The sequence below is a fragment of the Gymnoscopelus braueri genome (assembly GCF_963280865.1).
Source record: "Gymnoscopelus braueri genome assembly, chromosome: 22".
NCBI lineage: Eukaryota > Metazoa > Chordata > Actinopteri > Myctophiformes > Myctophidae > Gymnoscopelus > Gymnoscopelus braueri.
In genome coordinates, this window is record NC_137624.1 from 31,030,119 (window position 1) to 31,057,468 (window position 27,350).

The window sequence follows — 27,350 nt, forward strand, 5'->3', positions numbered from 1 at the left end:
GAGAAATAAATGTTGCGTCCTGTATTGAACCAATACAAGCCTAAATGCCCCATACACGCGTATGTCACACACACACGTCGTGTGCTACATATTTTAAAACTATAGGCTAGTATTTATGCATAAACACTGAGCCATATATATATATATATATATATATATATATATATATATATATATATATATATATATATATATATATATATATATATATATATATATATATATTTTTTTTTTTTAAGGACGACCGACAAGCTTACAATGAAACACATTTGTGACGTGAGGGCTAATTCAAGAAGGTTAGTACAGAAGCGCTCCATGGGATTTTCTGCTCTGGGCCCCAACAGTCTCATGGTGCGTTCACACGGGCAGATTAAAAGATACAAAGATACAAAAATCGCATCTTTGTCGCTGTGTTGCTTTGTATCTGTGTTGCTCAACACGGTCGCTGATGACGTACATCGGAGCTACATTTGTAGTTTTGTATCTTTGTATCTGGAAGTTGAACCCAGCTCAACTTGAATTCGTAGCTTTGTATCTTTGTCGCTAGAGCTACAGCTACAAACGTCGGACGTATCTTTGTATCTTCATGTCGCTGGTTTCCATTGAAAATGAAGGGTATCTGTGTGAAAGCACCATCATTGTGGGTATGAGATCTATAGCCACTGCCTTTTCATCTTAGATCACTAATTCAAATAATGCAAAGAGAATAAGTCAATAGTTTAATATTAGTTAAAAAATGATAAATTATGAAAAAAGTGGGTAACACTTTAGAATAACTATCCGTTATAAGTAGTTAATAGATCATTCATAAACTGTTAGTTAATGAGTTATTAATGCATTGTTAAGCATTAGTTAATAGTTAGTTAAGGATTAATAACTATCCGTTATAAGTATTTAATAGATCATTCATAAACTGTTAGTTAATGAGTTATTAATGGCTTGTTAAGCATTGGTTAATAGTCAGTTAAGGATTAATAACAATGCCTTATAACTACTTAATAGATCATTTATAAACCATTATTTAATGAGTTATTAATGTGTTGTTAAATATTTGTTAACAGCTAGTTAAGGACTTGTAACCATGCCTTATAGATAGCTAATAGACTACTCACAAACTATTAGTTAATGAGTTAACAATGATTTGTTAACTATGTTTTAGTAGTATGTTAAGGATTTATAAATATGCCTTGTAGATAGATAATAGATCACTCACAAATGATTAGTTAACTGACTTATTAACTGTCTGCTAATGATTTATGACTGTCTTATAAATGCCTTATAACTAGTGAATAGATCATGTATAGACCATTAGTTAATGAGTTAATAATGTACTTGTTAATTATTTGTTAACAGTTAGTAAGGAGTTATAAGTATTCCTTATAGATAAGGGATAGACTACTCACAAACTAACTACACCTTATATATGTTCAAAGGATTATGAGCAAGCTATTAGTAACTCACTTACTAATGGCTAGTTAAGTATTTGTTAATGGTTAATATATGTTATTGGGTAGTTATTCTAAAGTTGCAACTACTCCTCATTTACTAACATGAATTAAGTATTTGTTAATGGTTAATATATGTTATTGGGTAGTTATTCTAAAGTTGCAACTACTCCTCATTTACTAACTATTAACACATACTTAACTTACCTTTTACAGATCAATTGTTAATGGGTTTTTTGATTCCCATCTACTAACACCAGAGACACTTTGTACAACAGCAAAGGGGTGGTACAGAAATCGGATGTGATACTTTGGACATATTTCAAATATTTGTACCTCAACCTTGTTCAATATTTTACCAAATAAATCCCACAGATGAAATAGATAACAATTTATTTTTAATGAAGAAAACAGTACTGTCGGCTACATACTGTAATTATGCCATAGGCATTATGCATTATTGATCATTGCTTATTGTAGCTACACAACAGAACACAATGAGCAAACAGTACTTTTAACAGAGTACACAACCTGGACTTGCTTAGAACAAAAATAACCACCAAGATCAATCTGCTCTCATTTCCTTCTACACCAGATGTGTGTCTTTGCCAGAAATGGACCCCTAGGTGTTGACTTGTATCGATATAGTGTTTACACTTAGTAATACATTTGGTATTGAATGTTCTATTATGTTTAAGCTACAGGTGATGCTGGGACAATTGACACATCTTCTTCGGCCAACTTGACCTCTGATGCAACTCTCATTTCACCCCTAGGTGTTTACTGGGCCTTTTTTTTAGAAACAATAACCCTCGATTTGAAATTTGTGAGGTTGCAATTATTTTCTTCCATTTCTCTTCATTCGCCAGAAATATCAGATCAGGAATAGCAGATCTACAAGCTCAAAACACATCGCAATGAGTCTTGCTGTGAGCTTGTAGATCTGTCATTTCTTATCTGTTATTTCTGGCGAATGTTCCCCCCAGAATAGGGGTTCAAGTTAATACCCTGAATTTTAGAGGGACATTAATGTCCATACATCACAGCAATGTCATGGATTAGCCGTCCTAACGGTCCATTGTGATGCTTACGGGCAAGCCACTCAAACTCTGAGATGGTTTATCAGTAACTCCTCTGTTCGATTCCCCCTACGCCGCCACACAGTTTCCTTGACTGGCCTATAGCAAGCCTATATTCTGGGTGGAACATTCGGCAAAAATGAAAGAAATTACAGATCTACAAGCTCACAGCAGACGCATTGCGACGTGTTGTGAGCTTGTAGATCTATATTCCTGATCTGATATTTCTAGCGAATGAAGAGAAACGGAAGAAAATAATTGCAACCTCACTCATTTCAAATTGAGGGTTTTTGCTTCTGGTCATGGCCTGGAATGTTGAAAAGAGGCATTTTTCTTCTTGAGTTTCTCTTCATTCGTTAGACATACAAGTTCAAAACAATGTGAACATGAAAATCAACACATTTTTAGCAAAGATGTGTATACAGAAACAAAGCTGTCCAAGTACAGTTCTAACTGAGGTCCGTTTTACCAAGACTACTGTTTAACATGGCGAGTGATAAGGAGATCTCTCCTTGATCCTCTTTAACATAAGGAAACAGAGCTGGACTCTAATATGAAAATACAAAGCCATCATGTTAAACACTCATGTGTAACTCAAATAACTGAAATCAAATTTTTTTAACACAAATAAAACAAAACAAATTGTTTCTCTTCTCCAATTAAGTCTCCATAACACTGTTCCGTCTACCTAAAGGGCAGTGGTTCTCAAACATTTTCAAAAAGTGGGGTCTGCGCACCCCACTTTGAGGATCACTGCTCTAGGGCACCATCCCCAGCTTTTAAAGGGATAGTTCACCCCCAAAAAATATCACTTATTTTCAATCAATTACACACCCCTTGAATACATGATTTTTGTTTATGTCACATTCCTAAGCCAATAATTTGATGACCGGGCGGAAAGATGCTAATGTCTCCAGTAGGAGACTCAAAGTTGACACTTTTAATCTCCTACTGGAGCCGGTCATCAAATTATTGGCTTAGGAACACAACAAAAACTAAAAGATCACCATGAATTCAAGTCTCCATGGGGTACATAATTGATAGGGGAAAAAAGTAATTTTGGGGGTGATCTATCCCTTTAAGTGACCAACCTGGCCCCAGTGATATGAACCATAACTGTAGGGCACCATCCACAGCTTTTAAAGGGATAGTTCACCCAATTTTTGTTTACTTATTTTCAATCAATTACACACCCCTTGAATTCATGGAGATTTTTGTTTTTGTCACATTCCTAAGCCAATAATTTGATGAACGGGCGGAAAGATGCTAATGTCTCCAGTAGGAGACTCAAAGTTGACACTTAAGAGTCTCCTACCGGAGCCGCGGTCATCAAATTATTGGCTTAGGAATGCGACAAAAACTAAAAAATCTCCATGAATTCAAGTCTCCATGGGGTGTGTAATTGATAAGGGAAAAAAAGTTATTTTGGGGGTGATCTATCACTTTAAGTGACCAACCTGGCCCCAGTGATATGACCCCTAGGCCTTCTTATACAGAGGAATCAGTTTCCCTTTTTTCTTTAAATTTTCGACATCCCTCAAAAGGTTTGGATCATTTGCCAAAATGTCCAGACATTTTTTTGCAAAGTCCTGCAGTCGTTGCTGTGGTGTATAGGCTCCCAGAAGCTGTCGGTATTTCTCCGGGGCCACTACAGCCAGCTCGCAGATTGGGGCGTTGGTGACCACAGTGTTTCGGTCAACACCAACCTTTCGATAAGCTGCACTCAGCTTTCTTCCCTTCTTGTAAGCCTTAAGGACTTTCCGGTACCTCTTGAGGACCTCCTTTGGATGACGTGCTGAAACAGATAGAACTCTGGTTAAGTATAACAAAGTATTATATCGACACAGGGAAACGCACACTCAAAATGTTAACAATTGAGGAGATCAGCCTAACTGCCTTCCTCTCTTTACATTTACCTCTCTGTTTGCCATGTTGCTCCTTTTTCTTCTCTTTTTTCTTCCTCTTGTCTTTCTTGTGACTGTGGTGCTTCTTTTTCTTCTTGCGTCTTTTCTTTGTTTTCTTGTCTGAATCTGAAGAATCAGATGAGGATGAGGAACTGGATGAAGAGGAGCTAGATGAACTGGAGGACGAACTGGAGGATGAAGAGGACTTGGAGGACGGAGTATCGAGAGTTGCATCAGAGGTCAAGTTGGCAGAAGATGTGTCAATTGTCCCAGCATCATCTGTAGCTTAAACATAATCGAACATTCAATACCGAATGTATTACTAAGTGTAAACACTATAGCGATACAAGTCAACTCTGAAATAAATTCTTGACATTCACATTTTCTCTGACACACTTCTGATCACTTTGACAGCCTTGTAGGTGCTGTCTTTCAATGCTACAGAGATCTTCCAGGTATTAACTGTACATTTATATTGTTAGGGTAATAAGTTCCACACTCATGCTCCAATGGAGGTATCGTCACAGAGAAATTAGATTTATTAGACGTCATGGTTAAAAGAAAAACATGTTACATGGTTCTCACAGAAAGGTCTAGGATAAAAAATGCAATAAGCCAGTGACTTATTGCCATTGTGGTCCTTGGTCTGAGACAAACGCATATCATAAAACAGGCAATGCAACAATAAATAACACTCTAGAACTCTAATGCTAAACACTGATTATGCCATAAATAAAATAGTGGATAATACATAGTGTCCATGCTATTCTGCAACGTCAGAATGATGACCTGCTGCCACTCAATTGTTATGTTTTATTTCATAAAGTGCCCATGCAATACTGTCTGAAATGTGTTAGGTCTACTTACTTTGACCAACTTGGTGGAGGAGGGAATCCCTCTCCTGCGTCAGGTCCCTGATTTCTTCAGAAAACCGACGCTCCTTCTTCTTGGCCTCACGGAGTTTACTATGGTTCTTTCGCATAAACAGCAACGCTGTTGGAGCCAGCGTTGCCTGATAGAGAATTTTTTTTTTAAACATAAAAACAAGGTAAAACAAAAATAATGAGCAGCATTATGTGTGTACACAAATGGACATGTGTCAATCAACACTGAATATAGGCATCCATACTGATGAGACTACTGTTGAAGGTCAGCATTCAGACATGGCAGTAGCCTACACATATCAATTTTATATTAATTGTTGATAGACTATAAATAGTCTCTTATAGCTACTCAGTAGATATGTGTTTAGATATTGTATTGCTTAACACCATCTGCAAAAAAAGACAGTTTTGAAATTTAAGTCCAATCTCAAGTGCCAGATTTGTATATTGTTGCGCCAAACATAGCTGATTAGCAGTGGTGTAGTCACAATTTAAGTACTTTTAAGATCTTTCTTATACCTCAAGAAAGAAAAGAGACCATTACTGCATCAAAACTAAACAACTACAGTATACTATAAATATGAGTCAAACATTGGCCAAATAATAAGAGGCACTTTTTTTTTTTACCCATTCAATCCGGGAATGCATCTGTGTTGCTTTAGATTTATTTGGCTATTCAAATATAGCAGATATACTTTGAGAGATTTTTGAAAAATCTGAATATAAATTTTTTAAAGCATACATTTGTCACTCAATTCTTTGCATCTGGGGGTCCCTGGAACAAATTATTTTACAAATGTTCGCTTTAAAAATGTAAATGCTCATGATAAAAAAAAAAATACAAGCTCAAGCTTTTTCAAATCTACAAGCTCATAAGTGACTCAGCTAGTAGCGCCATGACAGTCATGGCGCTACTTGTTCCCGTTTAAAAAAAAAAAGTTTTACATTTACAACCAGTACATCTACATAAACGTTCAGATTTCAAATATAAAGTGCTTACCCCACGGCCACAGATGTCACAAGTTAAAGCACACGGGTCTAAGTACCCGTATCTTCCGTATTGTTCAATAAAAAGCTTTTTAATCCGATCACCGGCCATTTTCTATGAATTTTCTCCATATGCTTTCAACTATGCGCCCCCAACGGTCGAAAGGTGTAATGCTTTCTGATCCATTATTTAAAAACTGAAAATGGTCGGTGATCGGATTCAAAAGCTTTTTATTGAACAATACGGAAGATACAGGTCCTTAGACCCATGCGCTTTAACTTGTTACATCCGTGGCCGTGGGGTCAGCACTTTATATTTGAATGTGATCGTTTATGTAGATGTACTGGTTGTAAATGTTACATTAAAAAAAACAGGAACAAATAGCGCCATGACGCTTGTGACAAACGAGCGTCATGTGAACCATGGCTAGCACCCATTCCAGCTGCCTGAAATCAAGCCTACTGATTGATACTTGCCGTGCGGGGTGTCGCTAGCCGAAAATAAGTTAAGAACTTGTAAGGTTACAACTTATAAGTCGCAAATATCTGCTAGTTTAGGCAAACGACACTGTTGAAAGAGGGGGCATAACAAATAAACCCACATGGCCCCACACACACACACACACACACACACACCCCTCTCTGTGGCATTAGCTATTGGGCAGATCACTATCTGGTTGAATATATGTAGTACAAATATGTCAATGGTTTCCCTTAGGGAATGATCAAAGTTATTTCATGTAGACTATACATCCTAGTCCACTCCATGCCTGTGCAACTTCACCAGAAAGATTAAATCATGCACCTACCATTGCTATTGTTGTCCAGGTCCACAGGTGAAGTTGACTTTCTTCGGGAAGTATGCCGCCCACCAGCCCTTATCTTTCTCTTTGTAGGCTTCATCTTGGCCGCTTCTTGCACTACTTCGATGGGAACACTACTACTACTGTCTGACATTTTTCCAGACCGAGTATTCATGTGTGAAGACATTAATGAAAGAACTCCGAATCAATTAAAACAATGTTTGTTCACTCAAGCAGACGGTACGGTGACGAGTGAACGACCGACCACGTTCAAACAAACATGTTGTTGAGTGAGTGATATGAGTGGGAGGGGTTGTCAAATTGTCACTCACAAACCTATATGTCGGTGATTGACAATTGACAACCAGCCAAAGTGATGCTGGTTGGCTCCTCCTCCAGCCCGTGAATGCAATTATGATTGGCTTGTTTCACCTCGTCACCCCATCCCATGATACAATTCAAACGATGCCCCCAGAGCCACGGTAGAACAGTGAAGCGGCCGTGGCCTGGTGGTCAAATCTGGGAATGCAATACTTCTGCATTTGAAACGCCACTGCGCATGCTTCTACCAGCTGAAACCCTAGTGCGCCTGCTCAGTGCTCAAGACTTCCGCATCAAATGCGGAAGTAGAGCGTTCTTCAGAGTGCTTCAAACGCCAGTGAGCAACTTTCATTGAAATGAATAGCTGGGGCGAGGGCAGTCCGTCCTCTAGATATATTCTAACTCTATGATTTAAACACGTAATCTGGCGGGAGTCAGTTGCGGGATGCTGTGTGTAAACAACAGAAGATGAGAAGATTACAACAGAAGATGAGAAGATTATAATAGAAGATTCATTGTCATAGGAAATTAACTTCACATTCATAGCCTATAATGCCTGGTTTAGCCACTGAGCTAAGAGAGCTTATTGAAGGCAGAACTAAATCTATAAGAAGACACAAGGACATTATCAAATGGCTGCAGAAGAAAAGACTTCTAAGAAGACAAATGAAATGCAAAGAATGCAAACACAAGATGAAATTAAATATATCTGTTTGTTTGGACAACTATGCATGGTAAGTTTATTTGTATTGGATACAATGACAATTAATTTAATTATTATAATTATTAAGACATTGTGTCTTAATGAATAACATATTTTTCTAGAAATACACACATTGCAAAGGTGTGTAGATGTTAGGCCAAATTTGTATTAATGGCCCATTTATGATTATACTGTTAGTAGCTAGTATTACTTTGTATGCCTGCCTACTGTCTAGGCCAGTGGTTATCAAAGTGGGGTTTGGGGACCCCCAGGGGTCCTTGCGGGGGTTCCAGGGGGTCCCCAGCAGAAGTAGTTAATATAGCATAAAAATCTGTTTAAACTTAACCCTATTTGCATCAGCTATTTGAAAATAGCTCACAAGCAATGCACACATTGTGAGCTTGTAGATCGGCTATTTTCTAAAAAACTTTGAAAACGTTACAACTTTAGAATAGCTATTTTAACAACACACATCTTATGGGGGTCCCTGGCACAGAATATTTTCAGATGGGTCTCTAGCCAAATACAAATGGGTCCTTTTAAATGAAAATGTTTGAGAAACACTGCTCTAGCCACTACCCCATGTCACATTTGTCTATATTTCCAGGGTTTGCAAACACAGAGGGAGGAAACTGAAGAGGTCTATTAGACACAAATCGATCTTCACCAAGTCAAAGGTCTCCCTCTTCAACTGGATGCGCTTTGTGTACAGGTAAGCTATGGCATAGGCCATGGTAACCAATGTGATTTTAGTCTGTCCAATTGTATTTATTATTTATTGTCTCCGCCAGGCCGAAGGCATGGCGAGAGAGTATGTTTTACCCTGTTTAGCCCCTGTCCGTCTGTGTGTGTGTGTGTGTGTGTGTGTGTGTGTCCGTCTGTCACCAGCTAATCTCCGGCACCGTTGGCCCGGTCGCTCCGAAACTCTGCACACACACTCCCTGGATGCCAATTCAGAACCTCTGCCCCAAATCTTTCACATGGGCCTGTTATAGCGCTACCAGGAGGCCAATTTGTGTAAAACCATTTTTTTATATTACTCCTACAATTTTTATCCAAATGTCATGCAAATCAGTACACAGTATCTCTACAGTCATGTGATCAACCCGGATCTGTCCGATTTCCCATATTCCATCCTCATTGCCTAAGGTTGGCTTCCAAAGTTTGCAGGATTAGTCCGTTTTGAACAAAAAGCCTCAAAGTATACACACAGCTTGCGATTTCCGTGAAATTTCACACGCACATTCCCACTAGGCAGAGGAAGAAATGCCACCCTTCTCACATTGGCCTGTTATAGCGCCACCAGCAGGTCTAATTTAGCAAAACACATTTTTGGAACAAAATGCCTCAAATCATGAATGCAGTGTCAATGCAAGAATACATGGCACGGTTGGCACCCTTTTCACATTGGCCTATTGTAGCGCCACCCGGAGGCCAGAATAACGTACCTGACCTGGCGGAGACCTGTGCTCCGAGGAGCACTTTATCTAGTTTAGTATGCATTTCCATAAAATATAAAACCATGCTGTGTCATAAACAATTACTGGAGACTGCTTGTGATTATATGTTATTAAAATTGGTATTGTAATAATAATAATTTGCCTAATTGCCTTGTCTAATTGCCAGATTTGCCCAAGGCCTCCGTCTACGTCAAGTGGACATGATTGCAGATGACATTTGTGGGAGCTCAGCAACCCTCTCCAAGATGGCCCATAAGCTGCGAGTTGTCTGTACTAATGCGATGGAGAGATATCAGCAAACAAGAGGCCAGTACATTGGAGGGCGGCAACAGTTTGTCGCTATTGATGAGAGCCACTTCAGACACAAAAGAAAGGCAAGCGGCAAGCATTGTTACCTATAGAGGAATGCAAATTACCCTTGAATGGCAGCCAGATCATTCTTTTTAATTGTTCAGAGAAGATTAATTCCACATTCCTTGTATCTTTTCAACAGTATGGACGGGGACGAATGGCTGGTGGCTGGAAGAGGAAGAAGTGGGTGTTTGGGATGCTGGGTGTGGACCAGAGAGGGACAAGACCTGCAAAGCCTGTTCTTCGCTTAGTTGAGAGAAGAACAAGGAGAGATCTGGTGCCACTTATAGCTCACCATGTTAAAGTGGGATCTTCAATAGTATCAGACGAGTGGCGGGCTTATCGAAATGCTCTACCTCAGCTTGGTTACACCCATTTCACCGTCAATCACAGTGTGTCTTATGTTGATGCCCAAACAGGTGCTCATACCCAGCATATAGAGAGGGCCTGGAGGACAGTCAAGGAAACTGTGTGGAGGCGTAGAGGGAATCGAACAGAGGAGTTACTGATAAACCATCTCAGAGTTATTGAATGGCATGAGTGGCTTGCCCGTAAGCATCACAATGGACCGTTAGGACGGCTAATCCATGACATTGCTGTGATGTATGGACATTAATGTCCCTCTAAAATTCAGGGTATTAACTTGAACCCCTATTCTGGGGGGAACATTCGCCAGAAATAACAGATAAGAAATGACAGATCTACAAGCTCACAGCAAGACTCATTGCTATGTGTTGTGAGCTTGTAGATCTGCTATTCCTGATCTGATATTTCTGGCGAATGAAGAGAAATGGAAGAAAATAATTGCAACCTCACAAATTTCAAATCGAGGGTTATTGTTTCTAAAAAAAAAGGCCCAGTAAACACCTAGGGGTGTAATGAGAGTTGCATCAGAGGTCAAGTTGGCCGAAGAAGATGTGTCAATTGTCCCAGCATCACCTGTAGCTTAAACATAATAGAACATTCAATACCAAATGTATTACTAAGTGTAAACACTATATCGATACAAGTCAACACCTAGGGGTCCATTTCTGGCAAAGACACACATCTGGTGTAGAAGGAAATGAGAGCAGATTGATCTTGGTGGTTATTTTTGTTTTAAGCAAGTCCAGGTTGTGTACTCTGTTAAAAGTACTGTTTGCTCATTGTGTTCTGTTGTGTAGCTACAATAAGCAATGATCAATAATGCATAATGCCTATGGCATAATTACAGTATGTAGCCTACAGTACTGTTTTCTTCATTAAAAATAAATTGTTCTCTATTTCATCTGTGGGATTTCTTTAGTAAAATATTGAACAAGGTTGAGGTACAAATATTTGAAATATGTCCATATGTCCCATTTCTGTACCACCCCTTTGCTGTTGTACAAAGTGTCTCTGGTGTTAGTAGATGGGAATCAAATCATTAACAATTGATCTGTAAAAGGTAAGTTAAGTATTTGTTAATAGTTAGTAAATGAGGAGTAGTTGCAACTTTAGAATAACTACCCAATAACACATATTAACCATTAACAAATACTTAATTCATGTTCGTAAATGAGGAGTAGTTGCAACTTTAGAATAACTACCCAATAACACATATTAACCATTAACAAATACTTAATTCATGTTCGTAAATGAGGAGTAGTTGCAACTTTAGAATAACTACCCAATAACATATATTAACCATTAACAAATACTTAACTAGCCATTAGTAAGTGAGTTACTAATAGCTTGCTCATAATCCTTTGAACATATATAAGGTGTAGTTAGTTTGTGAGTAGTCTATCCCTTATCTATAAGGAATACTTATAACTCCTTACTAACTGTTAACAAATAATTAACAAGTACATTATTAACTCATTAACTAATGGTCTATACATGATCTATTCACTAGTTATAAGGCATTTATAAGACAGTCATAAATCATTAGCAGACAGTTAATAAGTCAGTTAACTAATCATTTGTGAGTGATCTATTATCTATCTACAAGGCATATTTATAAATCCTTAACATACTACTAAAACATAGTTAACAAATCATTGTTAACTCATTAACTAATAGTTTGTGAGTAGTCTATTAGCTATCTATAAGGCATGGTTACAAGTCCTTAACTAGCTGTTAACAAATATTTAACAACACATTAATAACTCATTAAATAATGGTTTATAAATTATCTATTAAGTAGTTATAAGGCATTGTTATTAATCCTTAACTGACTATTAACCAATGCTTAACAAGCCATTAATAACTCATTAACTAACAGTTTATGAATGATCTATTAAATACTTATAACGGATAGTTATTAATCCTTAACTAACTATTAACTAATGCTTAACAATGCATTAATAACTCATCAACTAACAGTTTATGAATGATCTATTAACTACTTATAACGGATAGTTATTCTAAAGTGTTACCAAAAAGTGTTATGCACATCAAACAATAATAGAAAATGTTTTATGGGACTTAAAATACTGATGATTGCACTTTATATGGTAAAAATGGTTGAAATTTCAGTTCCTTAGTTTATTTATTTTTCTCAGTTCTCTGTCTGCTAGTCAAATTGTCACGTGCTGGTGTGGTGAAAACCCAAATGCAGGACAGCCAGGCAAGGTGGTGTTCAAAACCCATGATTGGGTGTTTTAATACAGGAGACGGGTGAACAAGCACATGACAGACTAAAACATGTGACAGGAATACAATGACTCAACCAGGACTGACTGGGGAACAAGATTGATATACACAAGAGGGGTGATTACAAACAGATACAGCTGGGGCAAACAGAAACATAGACCCAAGAATACTAGACCAGGGAACAAAATACATAGATATACCAAACCTATAAACTACAATCAATGACAAAGTCTGTGACTGAGACACAAATGATTTGTGGTTTGTCCTTAAGTGTCTTTCCAAGTTCCATTTCCTCACCATCAGGTAACAGGTTGCTTCCCACAAACCCTGAAAACAGCGGTCATCACGCCACTCTTAAAAAATAATAACTTAGACACGTGACGTCCCTGTTAAACAATTAGAGGCCCATATCAAACCTCCCGGTTCTAATTAAAATAATTGAAAAAACTGTATTTGAACAACTGAACAACTTCTTAACACTAAACAATAGCCATGATATCTTCCAGTCAGGGTTTTGACCACACCTCAGCACTGAGACTGCTCTTGTCAAAGTTTTCAATGACATCCACTTAAATACAGACAGTGGCAAAATGTAGGTCTTAGTATTACTAGATCTCAGTGCTGCATTTGACACGGTCGACCACAATATATTACTAGACAGATTGGGTGGCGACTTTCCGGCACAGTACTACACTGGTTTGAATCATAGAGAACAGAGGGTATTTTGTATCTATCGCTAACTACACATAAGTGTGGACAAAAATCACATGCAGAGTTCCGCAAGGATCTATTCTAGGGCCCCTGCTGTTCAATATCTACATACTCTCACTTGCTCAGATTATGGAGAACAACAAAATAAGCTACCATAGTTATACAGACGATACACAAATCTACATAACCGTATCACCAGAGGACTATGGTCCAATACAAATACTGAGAAATGCATTGAACAAATCAACAATTAGATGTGCCATAGTTTTCTTCAATTAAACAAAGACAAAACTGAAATAAGTTTTTGGAGCCAAGGAAGTCAGCATCCAACTCTAATCGGTAATGTTAAAAACCTCTAGCCAAGTCAAAAACCTTGGTGTAGTCATGGACTTAGACCTATGTACTGTATGGTACACAAATACGTATGGCTGAGATTTCAGTTCCTTATTTATTTTTCTCAGTTCTCTGTCTGGTCAAATGATTTGTGGTTTGTCAGAAGGTGTCTTTCCAAGTTCCCTTTCTTCACTATCACTGGATAGTTGTTGCAATTACTTTTCCCATGAAAAATGATATGTTGTATACTATGTCTTTTGTCTCATGACGTCTGTTCCCAAACTCATACTGATGTCTTGTCTCAAGGATCCTTGACTTCCTAACTAACAGATCCCAATGTGTAAGGGTGAATGACACAATGTCTAGCCTTTTGTCCACTTCCACTGGTTCGCCACAGGGCTGTGTTCTTTCCGCTTTCTTGTTTATTTTGTACACGGATGACTGTCGCAGTAATCACGACAACCGCTTTATCATTAAATACGCGGATGACTCAGTCATTGTCAGCCTTCTAGACAATGACGAGGTCGGACATGGTCAGGTCACAGAGGACTTCTTGTCCTGCTGTAGTGACGCGTTCCTTGAACTGAACATCTCAAAAACAAAAGAGCTCTGTATTGACTTCAGACGTGGTCCCCATCCCACCCAGAACACTGATATCTGTGGCCAGCCGGTGGAAATCGTACCCAGTTACAAATACCTGGGCACGATTATTGACAACAAACTGAAATTTGATGTAAATACTGACATGCTGTGTAAGAAGGGACAGCAACGCCTTTTCTGCCTAAGGAAACTAGCCAGATTTAATGTTGACAGAGACTTGATGAAATTGTTCTACAGTGCCTATGTACACTCTGTTATATCTCCTTCTCCATCATCTGTTGGTATGGTAACCTCGCCATTAAGGATAAAAATTCTTTAGGAAGGATAGTGAAAACTGCCTCCAAAATCACTGGCATCCAACTGGAGAGCCTCGACCCCTTCTATAAGAGACAACTGCTCTTGAAGACCAGGTCCATTCGAGAAGATAGTGCACACCCACTCGAGCCAGAATATAGGCTGTTGCCATCTGGCCGACGTCTGAGTGCCCCTAGTATCAAAAACAATAGATACAAGCACTCATTTGTTCCTGCCTCAATTTGGGCAAACAATGTTGCTAGGGACCAATAGAGGATAATGTGACTGATGGTGATGGTGAATAAGAAACAAGCACTTTATGCAAGCACCTTATATTCTGAATTTAGCCCTTTTTTAAAAAATCTTATCTCTTTGCACTTTATTGTGATGATGATGATGATGATGATGAAAAAGCACTTTATCTCTTTATCTCTTGCACTTTACTGTGATGATGATGATGACGATGGATCAAGCACTTTATGCCGGCACTTCATAACTCCCTTTTTTTCTCTTGTGATGATGATGATAATGATGGTGATGAAAACAAGCACTTTATCTCTTTATCTCTTGCACTTTACTGTGACGACGATGATGATTGCACTAGATGCGCCCGGATCTATGTTTTTATGCTATGGTGTTTCATGTCTGCTGTTGTCCTGTACTGTCTGTATGTTTTAAACCACTACTCTGGCTGTAAACCCAATTGCCCTTCTGGGACATTAATAAAACTTGAACCTTGAACCTTGAACCTTAGTTGTGGTTGAAAAATAGTAGTAGCTTAATAAACAGGTAACACACCTGTTCCATTGATATGCTGCCAGGGTCAATCCATGTGTTAATTCACACTGCCACACTCATTTGTTGGGGTTCAAATTCTAGCAAACCTGCGCATGGTTGGACGGTGGACGATATGAATGCATGTTTTTGTCAGGGTTTTCAAATTGCTCCACAATGGACGAGCTAAACTTTTTTTCTGTTTGTCAAGGTACTGTAGTTTCAACAGTTGAGGTTTCTGTTTTGATCAGAGGTGAGCAAACTTTTAGGTTGGCGGTCTTATGGTGATTGTGATTTTTGACCCCTAGGCTGCGGATCGAGGGTTTCCATGGATTATGGCTGTGGGCTGTTATTAGTTGTTAGTTATTATTGAACACTTTCTCTCGATTGATGGAAATGTGCTTTACTTGTTTCTGCCCTACTTTTCCTTGGTAGCAAACAGCTCCTTCTCAGCAGATGACATGCAATCTGTTTTGCTCTTTTCCTGCACCATTTTTCACTGTGCTCACTCATATACCGTTGACTTTCTTTAATTGTCTGACCACACCTCATACACTCCACTACTTTAAGTCTTTCAAAAAGAATGTTTTTCTCTCACAAAGGATTGAAAGCTAGTTTTGACATTTTCAGGGAATTAAGGCAGCTATTAGCTAACTTTACTTCTAGCTGTCTGTCTTGTCTTGTGTTCTCACCTGATGCAATCATGTACGGCAGGGGTATTCAACTAGATTAGACAGGGAGCCAAAATTGTTAAATGAATTGAGGTCGGGGGCCACAGGCCTATGTAAACAAAGAAATAACAAAATGTTCATGGTTAACCGTTTAACCGGTAACTGTCAAGACATTTGTAACCAGTTAATACCATTACGTTAATATTTATTTGTCATTTAATTGTTAGTGCAAATGCACTTTTCCCCCAACCTACAGTGGTGCCTGGAGGCAGATGCACAGCCACCACGTAAGACTGCAATTCTGCCTTAAGTTAAACACAGGGAAATAAAATATCATGCACACTTCAAGACAAGCTGACAATAGACCTGAAGGCTGTGGGATTTCATTTTCAAAACGTTTTTGTTGGGAATCTTTTCTGAGAAATGTCCTGACATACACACGTATGCACACACACACACACACACACACACACACACACACACACACACACACACACACACACACACACACACACACACACACACACACACACACACACACACACACACACACACACACACACACACACACACACACACACACACACACACACACACACACACACAGCTGTATCAGAACATGGTCATGCTGTTTTGTTGATTCGACTGTATTTTTGTATAGGCATTCTAAAAGCCAGTCAATAGTGGTTTCAGAGAGTTATTAAGTAACTGCATTATCAATACAGCAATACAGCAAAACTATTACTTTTGAACACCTAAACAGTGGCGGAACAACTCAGCCGGGCCGGGAGGCACAGCACAGTGATCAGGCCCCCCCTGCGCATGCACGCAACATTTTGCGGGTTTTGGGGGTCTTTTTGTCACTTTATTTCGGTTTTAGGGTTAGGGTAGGGTTATGTTAGGGTTATGTTGTTTAATTCTTATTTTTGCCTGATTTTACCGATTTATTATCTGACGGCCCGGGCCCTCCTGGGTCGCGGGCCCGGAGGCGGCCGCCTCCCTGGCCTCCCCGGACGCTCCGCCACTGCACCTAAATATTTAAGTAAGTACTCCAGTAGTTTTACTTAATAGTAATATTTGACCCGGAGTATCTAGCCTATACTTTGTGTTGTGCAAGTAACAGCTGCATACTTTGACTTTTTGTTGTGCCGAGTCATTTACTGGAAATGGCCTGATCTGCTGTAAAGCAGAGGTTGTGTAATGAACACTGAACATTGTATTGTCATAGTAACAAGGCAGACAGCTGACAACTTTCACTTTGACTTGTGTCTAAAGAGTAATTTACTGGAAATCACTTGATCTGCTGTAACCCCCCCTTCTGGGCATGTCATAAATGTGTTGTGTTTATACATCTGTGTTTATACATCTGCTATTTAAATATAATACATACTTTTTCAAGCCTGTATCTCCTATATCCAACCTATATCCTCAAAAATATTGAGAGACCAATCAAACATTTTATTTATAATACCAAAATATCAACCTTGTGAAAAGTATGTTCATTCATTAGGCACTCAATGCTCGGCATGAAGGCTTCTTTTACACAAATTGTCAATGGAGTGTGGCAAGGAGGTGATCAGCCTGCAGCACTGCTGAGGTCGCTTTGACAGCCCTTATTTTTCTTGGAAATAAGGGATGCCCGGTAGTTTCCAGCCCTCGTGCCAAGTACTATTATGGAATATGATTATTAAGAAGTACTGTGATTATGGTAGGCTCACATTTCGTTTCAAATCTTTTTTATTGTGAAGCACAGGGTTATATTATACATTTGTTCATACATATGGATTGCTTCCTTTTTTTTTAAAACAAAAACCAACAGACATACACACAAAACGGAGTGACATAAAAAGAATACACTCAAACTTAAGCAAAAAAACAAAAAACAAAAGGGACCCTCCCGCCTCCCTTCCCCCTCCCCAGAAGTGCTGCCCCAGATTACGTGCGACACGGGTCATCCACAAGGATTAGCCTATCAAGCCTTTAAGAAAGGAGACTAAAGGCTTCCAAATCTTTTCAAAATCTTTCAGTTTGTCTTTGAGTGTAAATCTAATTCTTTCTAAATGTAAGGATTCTGTCATCTCGTTGAGCCAGAGTTTGATTGTGGGGGCCTCTTTCTTCTTCCAAAATAATAGTATCAATTTTTTTGCAGCGATAAGGCCGTATGAGAGAAGGCGCTGTTGAGATAATTGTAATTTCTTCATCCCTTCTGATACTCCCAAGATGACTAACACTGGGTCTGGATCTATCTCTACCTCTAGTATATTGGAAAATAGTCTGAATATCTCTATCCAGAAATTCTGTAGGTTGGGACACAGGGCATAACTGTGCAGTAGAGTTGCATCTGCTGATTTACACTTATCACACTGGGAGATGTCTGGGAATATTTTGTGTAATTTTACTTTTGAGTAATGTAACCTGTGTATGGCTCACATTTCATATCGCACACACCATACCTGTAACTTTCACTAACCCCCCAATTTTTTTTTATTATTATTAATTGAAAATCGACGAATTGCTCCAGGGGCCACAAGAAAGGTCCCTGTGGGCCGCATTTGTCCCGCGGGCCGCCAGTTGAATATCCATGATGTACGGGTACCAATACGTACAACCTTCATCAGGTTATCTTAAGCTTGAGAGATAACCTGATGAAGGTCTAATAGACCGAAACGTTGTTGTATTCCCATTAAATCTTTTTCTTGCATTTGAAGACAGTGTGCGGGAGTTTTCTTTCAGTACATTGGGGCCCTTGTCTCGTCTTCTCCTACGCAACGGTCGCCTTTGTAGGTGTGCTTTTTAGGTGTTTGTAGGTGTGCTTTTTATAGCTTCAAAGTTATTAAAAAGAACCAATGACCAATCCAATGAACGAAACAAGTGATTCTAAACATCAGATTAATTATTGGAGCAGAATATTTTATTGATCCAACAAGGCCCATTCATTTATTCTATACCCAATTTTATATGTGCTCATAATGATGGCTCTGTTTGTTTCCAAGCAGCTTTGTCACCCCTGACTTTGCCCCTCCTTCCCATTGAGCTATATGCTCCTTCCTATATTTTCATCAGTTACTGTATTCTCAAACAGGAAGCAGCCAGACTGTTAACTATCTTCAGAAGGTAAGTGTATGTGTAATCTTAATTATATTTCAGTCTTAATTGGTTGGGATGAAATGGGGGCACACAAGGCTGAGAAAAGGCACGATAAGGCAATGAAGTATGGGAAAATAGCCTATAAGTATCTAAGAAATAATTTAAATCATTTCACCACCTTTAACACCTAGTGAACCACTAATTATACTCAGATGTTTTAATACATTTGCAAATGGAGCAGTAAATATTATACAGTAGTCCAGTATCCAATAGCTGTACTCACACATTTTACACAGTTTTTGTTGTTGTAGCCTCTTATCCAAGAACCATTGACTCATAATAAAATGTAATAGAACAAGTGTAACAGTATCGGTATTTGTGGGTGCTGTGTGTAGGCACTTGATACATAATGCACCTGCGAGTAAATATTTGAATATGTGTGGATAATGAATGTAAAAGTTTGTGTAAAGCTTTCTCGGTTTTATTTACCGAAAAAAAGCCGATCTTTAGGGAAAAGAGCTGTTGTGTAGATCGACAATCTTGAATGAGTTGAAGCCTCCCAGTTCTGCCATGAGAACTTTTTTTGTGCGCAAGTTTATGGGGATTTGTGTTGCGTTTATCTATGCTAACTGTCACACCCTTTCAAGTTATCAAGTCATTTTGGGTGTGTCATCATTTCTCTCTGCATGTCTCTCATCCTGATAATCAAGCCATCATACGCTTAGCACTCACAATAGTACAGTAAATGAAACTGATCATCCCTTCAACCTACAATCATGCCATCTGGACAGAGGCCGCATACAGATGGGAAAAGGTTTGTTTTAGCAGGAGTTTTGTCCACTCAGACATGGCAGCGCTGAACAAACTCACTGATATGTTGTTTGTGTACTCTGGGGGACTATGTATACTGTATGTATTGTCTTTATGTTGAGTTGTGTTGTATTTTGTAACGTATTTTTGTTGTGGAATAGATTTGTGAAATCTCCCTCTGGGGCATATAAAAACTATGATTATCCTGTGTGTCCACAGACATGGCAGTCCTGCAGGTAGTCAGCGTCCAGCCAGGCATGTATCTGCCTGCAGGCTATAAGACAGGAGCCTGGAACAGCGCCCTCTGCAGCTGCTGTGAGGACATGGACACCTGTGAGTGGCTATAGGGGCTGTCATCATCAAGACAATTTTGTCATACAAATAATTGCGATTAACAATTTCATTGTGTTTTTGGCATTGAGCATTGGCAACATATTGTTGCTGTCGGGCAGAAACCTCTTACTGTATCTACATATTCTAACTTTGTGTTTTTTTTGTTTGTTAATGCCCGATTTGCGTCAAACAGCATCAAAAGTAGCAGATTCACAAGCTCAAACCACGTCGTACTACTTTTGCTATTTTTGAATTTGAATCCTGAAAAGTCTCAGCTTTGGACATATGATGTTTCCACCCGACAGAGAATAAAAATTACAATTTTGTTTGCCTTTTGGGCTTTGTAGACAAAATAAAAACTTGCACAGGGCAGATATTACAAAAAAAACATAAATATATTAAGAAATGACTGACTGATGTTTAAAAATAGCGTAAATAGCCGATCTTCAAGCTCACAATGCGCTCACAGTCATAGAGACGTTGTGAGCTTGATCTGCTATTTACGCTACTTTTGGAAAATGTTGGGTGGCAGAACAAACCCAGGTTAATTAAACAGCCAACAATTAAAGGGATATTTCACTTTCAAACATGTTTTGAGGTCATTTTAACATCTAGTCTTTTGAGAACACCACAGACAGTTTTTAAGTTGCTTGATTCAGTATTTAGATATTTGGTATTCATTTTTATCAGACACGCCCCCTTCCTACAGGTGAAAGCCGGTATTACACTTGGCGCTCAGGCACAGACGGGATTAAAACACTTCTTTATTGAAAAATAGGGATTAATACAGTGCACAAAGATTACTAATGCCAATTAAACATCCGGGGCCACCAGGTAAGCACCTTATATTTTGTATTTTCTGAGAAATACGGACTTTACGGGCGGATGTCCAGTCACAATTGGGGTGTAAACAGAGGTGGACAAAGTACTCAACCCCAGTACTTGAGTAAGAGTACAGATACTCCTGGTCAAATTTACTCCACTACAAGTAAAAGTAACTCAGTCAAAATGTTACTCAAGTAAGAGTAAAAAAGTAATTGCTTTTAAAAATACTTAAGTAAAAGTAAAAGTCCTTTGAAGTCCTCGACTACCTCAAGCACTGTCCCGTTGGCAGTGGCAATTATGTCCTCTGTGTTAAATACCGATACTTTGGTTTTCTTGGCATTTTTATAATTTAGAGCACATTTTCACACAACCTTAGTTGACCAAAGTGCTGCACAGGTAAAAGCAAAGCAATACATCAAATCAAAGAACAAAAACACATGTATAAAATACATAACATGTATGCATATAGGAGACACAGACACAGAGCGAGATTGTATTTACACCTATGTACACAGAAGGTAGGAAACATTAGATAGAAGTTAAAATAGGAATTTTTAGGAGTGGATGTTGTTAAAAACCAGAGAGAAAAGGTGAGTTTTTAGTAAGGACTTAAAAATCTTGATGGACTTGGCAGATCTGATGTGGGGGGAGATTGTTCCACAGCTCTGGGGCCGCCACCGCAAAAGCGCGGTCAGCTTAGTCTTCCTCGGGACCAGCGTTAACCCCAGTGCCTCAAAAGATTATTATTTTCTAATGAGGAAATAACAGGAGTCACACACGAGTGACACATTGTTGACAAAGCTGCACTCAGATCACATTAATTATATTCAAGTTCTTAATGTACTTTGGTGATAATCTGATAAAGAAAATCTATTTGGTACAAATTCTCAGATCCAGGGCCATCAACTGTGACCTTTTTGTCAAGATACAATAATATTCAGCTTCAACGATTAGGACATGGAGCTAACTTTAAACTGAGACCGTCTGTTCTAAAAAATAAAAAAAAAGAATAAATGCATAGAGTAACTGTCATGAAGGGCGTTTTGATTACAGTGATTACACATCTTTTTTCACCAGCTCATAAGTAAAGAGGATGTGGTCACATTTTCATATGTACCCACACGCACAACCTTTAACTTCACCAAAATAAGATGACGCCGACATGCACAGCGGCGAACTTCACCCTGTCAAAACAAGATGGCACAGAGACAAGGCGACTTGCTTGGTCTCCATACAACCTTTGATTTCCTACACTAATACATCTCACCTGTGTGAGACATGACCTTTGACACGATCTAAATGTCTCAATAGAAGAGCAGGGAGACAAAATACAACCACCCCAATTGTATAAGTTATATTGTATTAACATACTCTACCATACAGATTGTATAAGTTATATTGTATTAACATACTCTACCATACAGATTGTATAAGTTATATTGTATTAACATATTCTACCATACAGATTGTATAAGTTATATTAACATACTCTGCCATACAGATTGGACACAATTTAATTGTATCCATTAAAAAAATTACATAGTGCCTCTTTAAGTAGATCTCATGTCATTATTTTTTACAGTGCTTTTAAAAATACTTAAAGTAAAAGTAAAAGTAGAAGTACATTTCTTAATTTTTATATCAATGAATTGCTGTAATGTTTTCTCAATGAATTTATAGGACCTTGTAACTCAACTTTTACTCCTATACACCCATACAAGATGTAACAAAGAGGCGAGCGGAGGGGGAAGCCAGAAACACGGCTAATGTGAGAGCAGAAGTGTGGCCAATTGCATTTTAGGGAAGAAAAAAGAAACAGCCAACCTAAAAGTACTCAGTACTTTACAGCCTTCCTCTTTGTGGTCACAAAGAGGTAGCTGTTGTCTGCATTTTCATATCCACACGCTAGAGATGCGCGGATGGGTTTTTTTGTCACCCAAATCCGTGTTAACAAGTTCATTATCCATCCGCCATCCACCCGCGGTAATTATATCATCCTATTTATAGATCCGCACCAACCGCACCAAATAATTGTTATTTTCCTGACGTTAGTTTTCTTATAAACAATGTCACTCACCACTGTCGCGATGCAGTGACTGTATACAATCCACAACCATGGTAACAACAAGCGCACGTCTTCATTCAGTTCATTGAGTTACTTTCGCTTTCAACCACTTTGTTGCCATGTCGGCTTTTTATAAGCTTTTTATAAGCGACTTTTGTTAGGCACTTGTTGTGGGCTTGTTTTCATAGACCTGGCTGCTTATTTCTCTCGCAAGTTGTCGCAACCTGGCAACACTGGCTCGCTGCAAAGCAACATGTAGTGAGCGGCTATTTTGTGCCTGGTGTAACATGACGTAATATTAAAATACTACAAACGCACACACGGTGAAATGCAGTGCTTTTTAAAAGCTATTATAGGCCTATAGATTGATATCATTAATTTAATTCCCGCACTATTTCACCCGCGGTTTATCCAATATTAATTAATAATTATATTTGATAGACCCAAATCCACCCAAACTGCGGTTAACTGCGGCAACCGCGGCTAAAACCGCGATCCGCGCATCTCTACCACACGCATAACCGTTAACTTCACCAAAGTAAGATGACACCGACATGCACAGCGGCGAACTTCACCCTGTCAAAACAAGATGGCACAGAGACAAGTCGACTTGCTTGGTCTCCATACAACCTTTGATTTCCTACACTAATACATCTGGTCAAAATTCATGTCAGATCCTGTGTGAGACATGACCTTTGCCACGATCTAAATGTCTCAATAAAGAGGCGAGCGGAGGGGGAAGCCAGAAACACGGCAAATGTGAGAGCAGAAGTGTGGCCAATTGCATTTTAGGGAAGAAAAAAAAACTGCCAACCTAAAAGTACTCAGTACTTTACAGCCTTTCTAGAAATGTACTTGAGTAAAAGTTAAAAAAAAATCTTGGAAATGTACTCAAGTAAGAGTAATAAGTATTTAAAAAATCTAATACTCAAGTAAAGTACATATCCTCAGAATCTGTACTTAAGTACAGTACTCAAGTACATTTACTCCGTTACTGTCCACCACTGGGTGTAAAGACCAAGACTAACATAGATATGCAAATGTAAAAAGGGACTTTATTAAAACACAACAGATTCCACAATCTGAAATTACACCTCCTGGAATCTGAGAAAGGAAACCGTCATCTGCTCGTCATTTCCATTCACATATTCAAAACATATACAGTATTTCTAAATTAAATCATTTTCATTTCTGATAAGCAGCAAGCTACAGTGTGCTTTGAATGATTTGATTTACAGTAGGACAAATCACCCACATGTATGATTTCATTGTCTCTGACTCTGCATGCCTTGCAGGTTGCTTTGGGTTTTGGTGCCCATGGTGCTTGAGCTGTCAGACCAGCTCAGATTTTGGAGAATGTCTGTGCTTGCCTATGGTGGAGATGGGAGGCTCTGTCCCTGCCATTGGTCTGGCCATGAGGACTGCTATGAGAGAGCGCTACAACATCCAGGTAAATATTACACAGTTAAAGGAGCACTTCACCCACTTTCAACCGTATCGCTCCATATAATTGGTCCTCACTAATGCTCATTATAAGATCTGCGTCTCATTGGTGGACTGTGGACAGTTCAGAAACCCATGCCTACCAATGACATCAATGAAAGGAAAGTTAGCATGCTGAAATAGAAGCCAATACTATTGCATTAATAAACAATATATCAAAGAACAAGCCAAACCTGCCTACAGATGATGTCACTGGTGGTAGGCAGGTTTATGAACTGTCCACAGCCCTCCTCTGAGACACAATTGAGTAGACACAAATGGTGCCATCTGCTCCTTTAGTAACTATAGTAACTATTCAAATTCAATGCCCCCAACAAATGATTATGGAAAAATACAATAAAAGTGAAAAAAATATTATATTTTATTGAATAGAGTATAGAGTTATTGAATAATGACATTCACGTTGATATTTCAATGACAAGATGATCCTTAATGGTCAAAACAATATTAGAAATGAATTATGAATATCAGAATTAGTTGGATTAGACTTATTGCACCTGTTTTTACTCCTAATAATGGCCAAGCTATGGCCAAGGTCTTCGGAATAGCAAAATGACCTTGACCATGACCTTTTAAGGTCAAAATCACCCAAAATGGTCATAACAATATCAGAAATGAATTCCACACACCACAATTAGTCGAAATGGAGGTACAGTATTACATGTGTATATACACAAATTGTTTTTTATCATAGCCGATGGCGGACATATTTGACTTGGCCATTGCGCCATTCGTGGCACTATGGCGGACAAGCACCTCTGTGATTTTTCATGTTTAGGGACTAGGTCTACAGGCCAGGTACAGGACTATAAGATTTTAGCAATTTCGGTTCCTTAACGAATTCCTCTTAACGGTGTCCACATAAAAAAAAGAGGCCACACACCACATCCCATGATAAAATGAATTATGTGCCTCTCCTCTCCTCTGCATGCCTCGTCAGGGCTCCATGTGTGAGGATTTCTACACTGTCGCTTTCTGCAACTGGTGCTCTTGGTGCCAGATGCACCGTGAGCTGAAGATACGCAAACAACAACAGGCTGTCCGACAAGTTGTCCAACAAGTCCAACAGCAACAACAATACATCCAACAAGCTGTCCAACAAGTCCAACAGCAACAACAATACATCCCACACCCCTCCTACGCAACTGCATCAACATCACACCTGCTCCAGCAGTAACAGTCCAAGCTGAACGTACAGTAGTACCTCTCCCAGTGGACTTTAATAGAGTATCGACGTCATGACGTCACTCTGTTATCCCTTGGGTCACACAGTATTTTTCTTCTATTGAAAAAAAAATACCATAGGGTCGGTAATCTTAGAACAATGGTGCTCTAACTTAAAAATGTCAAGGTCTCCCTTCAACTATGGAACCAAATGGACCCATTAGGGTCCATTTGGTTCCATTTGTATACTGTCAGAGTTACAGACTTGTAAGGGTCAGTTTAGACCCCCCTAAAGGAACCCAGAGAGTCCCTGCAATCCACTTTGAGAACCACTGATCTAGAATCACGTCATATAAGAACTGTGTTCCAACAATAAACAAATCAGCCAGGTCACCTGATTCTGTCAGGTAGGCCTATGTGACTCTGTGTCGTTTATGATAATATTGACTTACATTTGATAATGTCTGTCGAGAAAATGTATACATTTTAATTTTTCACCATGAGTTGATGAGTAAAATCGCCAGGCTCATTTGTTTATTTTTGGAACACAGTTTTTGTGTACCACGATGCTATTGAGACCCTATGGTATTTTCAATAGAAAAAATAACTCCATGACCCAAGGGGATAGCGGCCTCTCAGTGATGTCAGACTTCGGTTCTCTATGGAGAGGATGATAAACGTATCCACTGCTACATCACGTATACATGTCACAATGCTTTGATATTTGTAAAAGGTATTTACAGGTAGAATGTCTGAAAAGGTGTCCAGAACATTAACTATGTATGTGCAGTTTGTCAACCTGTGGATATCTATAACAAAATAATATATTTCTAATAGTCAAATAAGAATATCATAAATGTGTCCTGTTTTTCCAGAAATAAGGTTAATAATTCATTCATAATCATTCTGCTCTAATGGGACGAAATCTACCCGGACATACATGTGGTGATGTCATGATGATTCGGCCTATTTGGTGGACAGTTACTTCAGCATGTTTATAGTTTTTTTAGACTTTCAAATGACTTCTCTACATTTTGACTCAACTACATTTCTTTACTCATTACTTATTATGTTAAGCATAGCTTTGAAGTCAGCTGTCTGCTGATTTCTTTCTTTTGCAATTCGCATTTGGTTAGCCCCCCTAAAAACGAAAAAATACTAAAATGAACAATGCAAATCTAACTATAACTAAATGGAATTGCATGTAAAAATCATCTTCAATTTGCACTAAAGGACCACACCGAACAGTTAACGTACTAGTTTGTTCCTCAAGGTGGCAGCAATGTAACATAGCAGAGGATGGCTGCCAAAAAATAACAAAGTGTGTGTGTGTGTGTGTGTGTGTGTGTGTGTGTGTGTGTGTGTGTGTGTGTGTGTGTGTGTGTGTGTGTGTGTGTGTGTGTGTGTGTGTGTGTGTGTGTGTGTGTGTGTGTGTGTGTGTGTGTGTGTGTGTGTCCATTCATCCTCCCCTCTGCTCTCCACTAAACTCTTTTTTTTTTTTACAAATCAGTCAAAGAGCAGGCTGTGCAACATGTTTTCTTAAATCATTTTTAATCAATGAATTAATTAGAACATTTGACCTTGTTATTATAATTTTACATATTTTAAACGTTTGTTGGCCTACAGT

At 38.7% G+C, this 27,350-nt stretch overlaps 1 protein-coding gene across 1 annotated transcript; it reads left to right on the forward strand.

The window, feature by feature from the left end:
• The first annotated feature begins 19,009 nt into the window (after window positions 1–19,009).
• LOC308078099 (cornifelin homolog B-like) lies at window positions 19,010–27,065 on the forward strand. Its single transcript, XM_080419175.1, has 4 exons — window positions 19,010–19,050; window positions 20,053–20,166; window positions 24,352–24,506; window positions 25,500–27,065. Exons 2-4 carry the CDS (start codon window positions 20,055–20,057, stop codon window positions 25,734–25,736), a joined length of 504 nt encoding a protein of 167 aa, XP_080275301.1. The 5' UTR covers window positions 19,010–19,050; window positions 20,053–20,054; the 3' UTR covers window positions 25,737–27,065.
• The last annotated feature ends 285 nt before the right edge of the window (window positions 27,066–27,350 follow it).